General features: G+C 32.6%; 1 protein-coding gene across 1 annotated transcript in view; it reads right to left on the bottom strand.

Moving 5' to 3' along the window:
* The window catches only part of PCDH15 (protocadherin-related 15), a 493,462-nt gene that overhangs the window by 114,257 nt on the left and 369,828 nt on the right, over positions 1-9,377 (bottom strand). The window contains 3 exon segments of the mRNA XM_012660698.1: positions 891-894; positions 2,293-2,433; positions 4,374-4,483. Of these exon segments, the coding sequence (XP_012516152.1) occupies positions 891-894; positions 2,293-2,433; positions 4,374-4,483 (255 nt within the window).

Here is a 9,377-nt window from a genome sequence, read left to right as displayed (position 1 = left end):
TCTATTTTAATTATTAATTTGCATTTAGATAATAAATCCAGTTACAGCATGGTTGTGAAATTTACTTCGAATATGATTTCATTAACAAATTTTTGGTAAAGAAGTCACAATAAAATACTTCTTTAATGAATTAAACTTCTGATTTTTATTACTTTTATTCTAATGGTATGTGGTAGAGCTAAAGACCATAGGCAGCTAATTCTGAAGCAGCGATGAACCTTTAGATAATTAATTAACCTCCATTTACATAATGGTCTTATTATTTTCATAGTTAATGGACTGAGGATTGATTACAGGCCATTAACAGTTATTAATTAATGAAACTGGATTTGAAATACAATTTCAAACACATGTATTTCAAACTTAAGAGGCAAAAGTCAGTCATGAAATGTTAATAACAATATTCAAAGCATCAGGCATTAAACAAACTAACATTTAGCTTTTAGACTTTCTGTTTTTCTGAGAGGATAATTCATGAATTCTTTAATTGGTCTCACCTTTACATGCATACTGGGACACATGCAAGTATACATGTGTGAATTAGATAAATTTTTATTAGCCTTAGATTTACATTTCAATTACAATAATGGGAGCTAGTTGTACTATATTCAAGTATAAAAACTTAATGTATCTCTATTCCTAGATATCATAGGTATTTATTGAGAAATTTCAGGTTCTACCACCCAAATATTTAAAACTAACTGTTCATTTGTTTCAAAGAAAGATTACAGCAATAGTTTTCATTTAATCTTTCCCATTTATTTGGATTTGCAATAAGATAGGTTACATTATATAATTTAGAGCTATTCTAAACTTTGGACTCCTCATATAACCAATTCAATTTACAATTTGAAGCATCCTCTCTATTTAAAAAAAACAAAAAAACATACTTGCCTGCAGTTGAAAGAGTTTAAAAACTCGATGAACTAGTCGGCTATTTTTAAACAATTTAATTATGCAGATGATGCATAATTATTGAGGACAAATTAGTTCTTTTAATTTCAAAGACACATTGTATAATCTGATTTTTCAAATAATTTGTACCTTCACAAGCGACTATGCAGCCTTCTACACTAAATCAGTAAATGAGGTGTGCATTAAATTAAAATGAGGGATTTATTTTCATGGTCATCAATTGCTCCCATTTTGATCTCTCTTCTCTCACGCTGCCTGGGCTTTCTGGCTCTGAATCTCCTTCTCTCTTCTTTTTTCCTCTTCCCCCTTTAAATATGCTGATTGATGGAATGCTATGATATAATGTCCAGGAATGGTTCCAAGGTAAGTGTTTCAGATCCTGTTCCCCACTTTGCACTCTTACTAGGCCTCTATTGTATCTATTAACAGTTAAATTAAATCTGGTTTTCTTGAGTCTTCTAGATTTTAAAAGAGTTGCTGTGATTACAAAAAAAAAATGAATTGTTAAGTGCAAAAGAGTATTACCTCAATAAATGGAAAAGAATAGCATTTCTCTCATTATTTGTAAAATCTCTTAAAATCTGTGTCATCCCCCTTCACAAATAGGCTTTTACTTGCTTCTCTATGTGGGTAAACTACAGGGAGTCCCAAAAGTCACCATACATAGAGAAAATGAGAAACTGTAGCTAAATGTACCTTTATTTACAAAATATTCATTACAAAATTTTTCCTTTGTATGGAGACTTTTGAGACACCCTGTATATTATGCTGATATGTTAAGAAACAATTTGGAGTCAAAATATGTGGGCTTAAATCTCTGATTCTTCAATTACTATTTTTTTTTAATTACTTAATCTTTTCTTGTCTTTGTAAAATGGGGTAATAAATCTCATCTCATATAGATATGTGTAGACTAAATATGATGTTATATATAAATTACAATAACTGTTAGTCACTAATTTTAGATGATTTTTCTCCTGCTTTAAGAAAATACGTTAAGTACAAGAAGGCACACAACACAGGCAAAGTCTTGCAGTCATCCACTGACAATATGTATCCCCAGTATTTATCCAGAGCCTCACTGTGGGATTAAGAATGAGGTTTATTGTTTAATACGCACAGATAATGGTGATATTTTAACAATATTGTATACAAAATTTGAAAACAGTGCGTTATTGACTTGACATTTCACGAGTATGAAATCACTCCCTGCATTTTCATACATCAGCTGTCGAAATGAGTGGGCAGTCATCTGCCAAATATTAATAACTTTCCTATCTTCTCCACTGAGAATGTTATTTTATACAAATGTATTTCATTAGAAATCAGCAAAAACACCATAAAATCCTTTTAAAACCCTTCAGTAGTGTAACTTACTTTTTGAAGGAACTCGGAGATTGGCAAGGACCACTTCCAGGGAATCAGCTTGGACTCGAAGTACATAGCTTGTCCTGGTCTCATAATCCAGAGGGGCATTCACGTAGATAACGCCTGTGACGTTATTAATTCCAAACTTATCTAGAATTTGAAACATAATTGCTTGGTCATTTTCTTTACATCCTAAGGAAAGAAATTCTCTTTAAAAGGCACTATAATTTCGAAAACACTAAAAACACTTATTTGTAACTACAGTAATGCATAAAAGTGACACACTGCTGGCTTTTGGAAACTGTTTCAGCTCTTGAAATGATCACAGTGTTTCCCTAAATACTGCCTTGAAATTATAGTTTTTGTTTTGTGTTGTTTTGAGATTCTCCTGGAAATCAATGTTTCTATGGTCAATTACATTTGGGAAGCACTGAATAATATATCTCTCATCATAGATTCAGATGGTCTTCTACCATACTAAAAGCTTTCAGTCCATGGCTTTCAGAAATTCTATTTTAAAGAAAACCATTTAATTTTGTTTAACCAAATATTTTCTGATCTTACTGAATTATTATACTTTTTATGATTTAATGAATCTTACTATCTTGTAGATTTAGTTTTCTGCTAAGAACACTTTAGAAAATGAACTGATAATTTAATATGTTGGGGTTTTTAGAAAAAATGATTTATTATTCTAAATATCTTAAAATATTTTGCCCTTATGTCTATTTTTTATAAATTTCTACATAATACATTTGAGTGAAAAGCAGGGTACTTTAATAAACTATATACTATCCCATCTCTTGCATTCTCCATGTTATTCCTCATTTTATTTTTTTCCGTGGCATTGACCACTTATAATACTATGTATTTATTTGTTTAATAGTTTTTATTTTCTATTTCCTCTTATTGGATTGTTAAAATTTATGAAGGCAGGGATCTACCCTTAGTGGCTGGAAGAGTACTTAGTACATAATAGATGCTCAGTAAATATTTGCCGAATGAATTAATAAATGAATTGAATGTAAAACAGTCATTGCGGGAAGAGAGGTTAAAAAATTCAGCCACTCTGCTATCTTCAAGAAAAAGAACACATAGAGTCAAAAAGAGAAAGTATCAGAACAGGTTGAGAAATCATAGCTTTAGTCAGATGTTGGAAGTTCAAGACAAAGGGAAGTTCAATGATATTTAGGGAGGAGGCATAGGAACACAGCAGGAACACAGAAGAGAGGCAATAAAAGTAAGATGTGGAACACTTGCTGCATTGTATGGGCAGTGATTTCTAGTAATGGTCATTAAAATCCTTTAAAAGGCCTTTATAATTTCCTTGAAAACTGCTTGGCAGTATTTATATTCATTTATTTTAAAAATATTTAATATTAATTAATTTGTTAGATACATTAGGATGTTAACCAATTCTTGGCTATATACAATATGCCAAGCTAGCTAGCGTTTCAAAGAGGAAAACACAGGACAGCCAACCTATGGATAATAGGTGAAACAAAGAATCAGTGAGAAAAACTGAACTATGGACTCATTCCCAGAGGCCAGGAAACTACTATAATTCTTAAAGTGACTGGTAGACAAAACTCAAAATATTTGTTTCCTTATAATCATTAATTGCATGTCGAATTTGACTGCTTGGGGAATCATATTGTATAGTGTACATGGCTTTTAACATATATGTAGCCTTTTTCACACTCATTTATGATTTTGAAATTTCTTCAGAAATTAGTTAAGCTATGACATAGATGGTACAAACAGTGGGAAGAGACTACTGCAAGCAATAATTCTGACTAAAAGCCAAAAATATGATGTATTAATTTTGAAAAAGTATCATTAAATATTTCCATATGCAGGGAAGAGGAAGGCTTCTAGAATTATATATTTAGTATTTCTTAAGGGAAAAAATCACTTCTGCTAACATAACTAGATTTTTAATCAAGTTCAGCATAAAAAGTTATCAATCACATTTAAGATGAGCATAATTTTATTAGGGAAAACTAGGATAAATAACAATAATTTAATCTAAAATTAGTCCAATTCTAAGTTTATTGGTTTATGGTGAAAACACAGACTAAAATTCTCACCTTCTTCATTTCCTGAAACAATGGAGTACACAATGCTCTGATTAATGGCTGCAGCAGAAATTACACCAACCATCGTCCCTTTGGTGGCAAGTTCACTTACTGGAGGAGGTCTGCAGGTTTAGAGAAGATTATTTATTATTTTTAAGGCCTTTTTTTTTTTTTTTGAGACAGAGTCTGGCTCTGTTGCCCGGGCTAGAGTGCCGTGGCGTCATCCTAGCTCACAGCAACCTCAAACTCCTGGGCTCAAGCGATCCTCCTGCCTCAGCCTCCCGAGCAGCTGGGACTACAAGCATGCACCACCATGCCCGGCTAATTTTAAGGCCATTTTTTAAAGTAACTTTAGGTGCACAGAAAAAGTGAAAGAAAGGTAAAGATTCCCCATATGCCCTCTGCCCCAACACATGCATAATCTCCTTTACTATCAAATCTCCCACCAGAGTGGTACATTTGTTACAATCAATGAACCGACATCGATGCTTTGTAATCATCCCAAGTCTATAGCTTACATTAGGGTACACCTTAGTGTTGTACATTCTATAGGTTTGGACAAATATATAATGACTTGTATTCACTATTATAGGATCATACTGAGTATTCTCACTTTCCTAAAAATCCTCTGTGATACATCTATTCATCTCTTCTCCAACACAAGCCCTGCAAACTACTGATCTTTCACGTCTCCATGGTTTTGTCATATAGTTGGAATCGTGCAGTATATAGCCTTTTCAGACTGTTACTTCTTTCACTCAGTAGTGTGCATTTAATGATCCTCCATGTCTTTCCATGGCTTAATATTACATTTCTTTTTAGTGCTACATAATCCATTATCTGGATGTACCACAGTTTATTTCCATAAATAAGGACATCTTGGTTGTTTCCAAGTTTTGGCAATTATGACTAAAGCTGTTATAAACAACCCTGTGTAGATTTTTGGGTGACCATAAGTTTTCAACTCCTTTGGGTAAATACCAAAAAGTGTGATTGCTGGAGTGTATGGTAATACTATGTTTAATTTTGTAAGAAATTGCCAAACTGTCTTCCAAAGTTGCAATAACATTTTATATTCCTGCCAGCAACGAGTCAGAGTTCCTGTTGCTCCACGTTCTCACCAGTATTTGGTGTTGTCAATATTCTGGATTTTGGCCATGCTAATAGGTGTGTAGTGGTATTTATTTGGTTTTTGTCATTTGGTTTGTAATGATAGAATTTTGAATTTAATAATAGAATGTGTATAGTATTATACATATATGTGTATGTTTATTTGAATAATACTATTATCTGAAGTTTTCAAGGAAGTACTACATTAAGACTTTATGCTCAACAATCTGTGTTCACAATTATGCAAATCCTTTTGGTTAAGAATGTCATATCATCTGCATTATTTTTAATTAAATTGTATCATAATACTACTGTATTATCTGTCTTATGTCATACAAAATTTTTTTCACTTGTCTCCAAAGTAACTTCTGGACTGAAATCAATGGAGGAAATTTGCTACCTCATCCTGCTAAAGTAAAATGCTACTCTTATGTTGTTGATTGAGCATATTTAAGCAAAGGGCTTCCACATGTCTTTTCTAGTCCTTATTCCTGACCTACTGCAAAGCTCTAACTGTACCAAAAGTATTTGATGGGCTGGCATCACAAAATTTCTATTTCCTTTGAATTCTCTTATTTTGCTTCATGATAGCCATGTCATGCCCCTAGTACTATGGTATCTATCTAATTCTAAAATATATTTTTCAACGATACATTATTTTACTTTCAAAATCTCAATTTCATTTTTATAATTATTGGTTACTGTACCTAGGCTATCATAACTTTATCTTCATAAATTAATGCCAAATAATCTCTTTTATAATTCACGGGTATTTATATCATCCATTTGCAATAGATTTAGAAAATTATTAAATACAATATCTTATCAACATCTCTGGATCTTTTGTAGTCCTGTCACTATAACATATCTGACTTCCGTAAGCTTTAGCTTTTTTTCTCAAGCTCATAAGACAAATCATATTGCCATTTCTTTCATATAATCTTTTTCCTGCAGTAGTTATTCTTTTCATATTACCCCTCATTTTTCTCTCCATCCTTTCAGTTCTAATCTAGATTAGATTACACTTTCATTGAAGCCTTTTATAACAAATTTGGAACTACAAATCTAGCCTGTAAAAAATAATTATTTACAACACATTATAAACATCTTGTCCAAATTGTCTTGTTCTTTGCCATTGTAGTTCATATGCTTGCTTGACTAGGTTATCTAAATGTAAAGCAATCTCTCTCATAGACACTACAGCACCAAAAGGTGGTCCATATATTCTTTGCATGCCAAATAACTATTTGTTGCTAAAAAATAAGAACCAACCTATATCACTTTTAATGAAATGTATAAAGTAGCTATTTATTTATTTACTTATTTATTTTACTCCTCTGAATGTCTTCTGCCTTCTTTTAATAACAACATCCGCATGCCTCTCAATTCTAAGTGGTTTGGGTAGGGGCAACCCAATTCCCGGGTATATGGATAGACACATTAACCATCTCTGGCCAACTGAGAGTGTTTTATCTTTTGCTTAATGTTCATGTGAGATATATGTGTCATGCAAAGTCACTGAATATGCTATATAAGGCTGTAACTTGTAACCTCCTTCTTGCTAGCAGATTCTATCAACTATTGTCTCTTGCTGGATTTGATGAAGTAAGCTGCCATATGGAGTGGTCCACATGGCAAGAAACTGAGGATGTCTGACCACCAGCCAGTAAGAAATTGAGGCCTTCAGTCCAACATCCCACAAGGAACTGAATCCTGCTAACAGCCACATGAACTTGGAAGTGGACCTTTCTCTAGTTGAGCTTCAGGTGAGACTCTCGCCCTGGCTGACATCTTATGCAAGACCATAAACCATAAGACACAGCTATCTCATGTCTGGATTCCTGACCCATAGAAACTTCAAGTTGATAAGTGTGTGGTAATATTGTCATACTACAATAGATAACTATTATGAATGGCTTGACTACAGCAATGGATTGTTAACTTCTGACAGATCAAATTACATACTACTTATTCAAAAGTTTAATACAAGAAAACATATTTTTGTTCTATTCTGGGATAATTTTCAAAAACTGAATTCCTTTTTGTGGAAGGAATTGTTTACTTGTCTACCTTGTTACTACATGAGATAAGAGCTAAGTTTTATATTTTCCATAATTTGTTTCTTAATCCTTGTAAAGTATAGAAATATGATATCTGAAACTAATGTACCCCTGGCTTTAACACTAGAAAAATGCCATTTCTTATTTCAAATAGTAAAAATATATTTTGTGTGCATTTTTACAACCTCAACTGCACAATCAAGATAGAAATAATTATTTAATAATTGTGGAAAAAGTAACTGGCACAATTTATGAAGAAATTGAAAATTTATGCATACCACTAAAAGCATTTAAAATTCTATTTGTTAGTAAATATTTAAAACAGATTTACTTTGAGACGAAATATCTCCTCATTAACCTTTGTCTTAATTGTTCTGGTATACTTCTTTCTACCAGAATTAAAGCTTACTATAAAAATGCAATTTTCTCCTGGCTAGAATTAAATGAACCTCTGTGATAATGAGCATTAGATTACAACATCTCAATTCTTTCCTATGTGTTGCCAGGCAGGACCCATTTTATTATTGTTTTATGCCCTTGAAAGTACCATTTACATGACTGGGGCAAATTGCATGCTCTCTTTGGAGTCACATATGTCTTGAGCACATAATGAAGAAGTTGGTGTAAATCACGATCCATTAAGTCATATGGACAGGAAGGTATAAACATAATAAAATTGAATAAAATGAACTAGGTATAAATTAATAGGAGTAGAGATGGAAGTTAGGAACTAGACATCATGTAACCACTATCCAATAATGCAAGTCCAGTGTGATTTTTCAAAGGAAATTCAATTTTTATGTGAGTTCTATAAACTTTTAAATTTTGGCAACCAATAGAAATTTACATTTAAAGCATCAGGTGACTAGATTTGATTTATGGGCTGGTAGTTTATTATTTTTGGAGTAAACTGTCTCTAATGTATTTTATGATTCTATCATTCTGAGTCTGATATAATATGATTTATCATCCCTTTTTTTCTGTTGAGTATAATCAAAATCTATTGCTTAATTTCAGAAGCCATGAATTATGGCCAAATTTTTAAAAATTCTAAGTTTTTTAAATATTTTCTTTCACTATTAATTTATATACTTAAACTTCATTCATTTATGATTAATAATGCATCACTACCCCTTCTAATTTAATTTTTTACATCTATTCATAACAAATAGTTGTTGAGTGTCTGAAATTCAAGAATTCTACCTTTCAAAGCTAAATTTACTGTTAATACAATCGACAAAATCACTCTTAAAACAAACACTTGAAATAGGCAGGGTTTAGTAATGGAATTATACAGCTTTACTGATGAAGCCTAAGAAACAGACACCAGCTAGATTGACACTCCCCAGACAAGGATTGCTAAAAGCATGCTAAAGGAAATGGTTATCTCTTTAACAGCTACGGACTGCAAACATTGGAGAGACAAATGGTTTCATATTTTAATAATAACCTTCAGGAAGGGTCTTCACCAAAGGCCCTTTCAAAAGACTTGATTTGAATTGGGTTTGATATCCTGGCATATTCCTGTTGGCAGCTCTGGTTCCTGGGGGAACCAAGGGCAACACTGCTCCCAAGGGCAACACTTCAAACTTTATTGGATATTTTAAACAAAATTCACAGGATTTGACTAAAATGCTATAATAACCTCAACTAATAAATAGAAGCCCAAATGAAATTTCAATTAAAAAATATAGTTATGGGCCGGGCGCGGTGGCTTATGCCTGTAATCCTAGCACTCTGGGAGGCCGAGGCGGGTGGATCATTTGAGCTCAGGAGTTCAAGACCAGCCTGAGCAAGAGCGAGACCCCATCTCTACCAAAAATAGGAAGAAATTAATTGGATAGCT

The sequence above is a fragment of the Propithecus coquereli genome, unplaced genomic scaffold (assembly GCF_000956105.1).
Source record: "Propithecus coquereli isolate 6110/MARCELLA unplaced genomic scaffold, Pcoq_1.0 Scaffold675, whole genome shotgun sequence".
NCBI lineage: Eukaryota > Metazoa > Chordata > Mammalia > Primates > Indriidae > Propithecus > Propithecus coquereli.
This window is presented reverse-complemented; position numbering and strand designations above follow the sequence as displayed.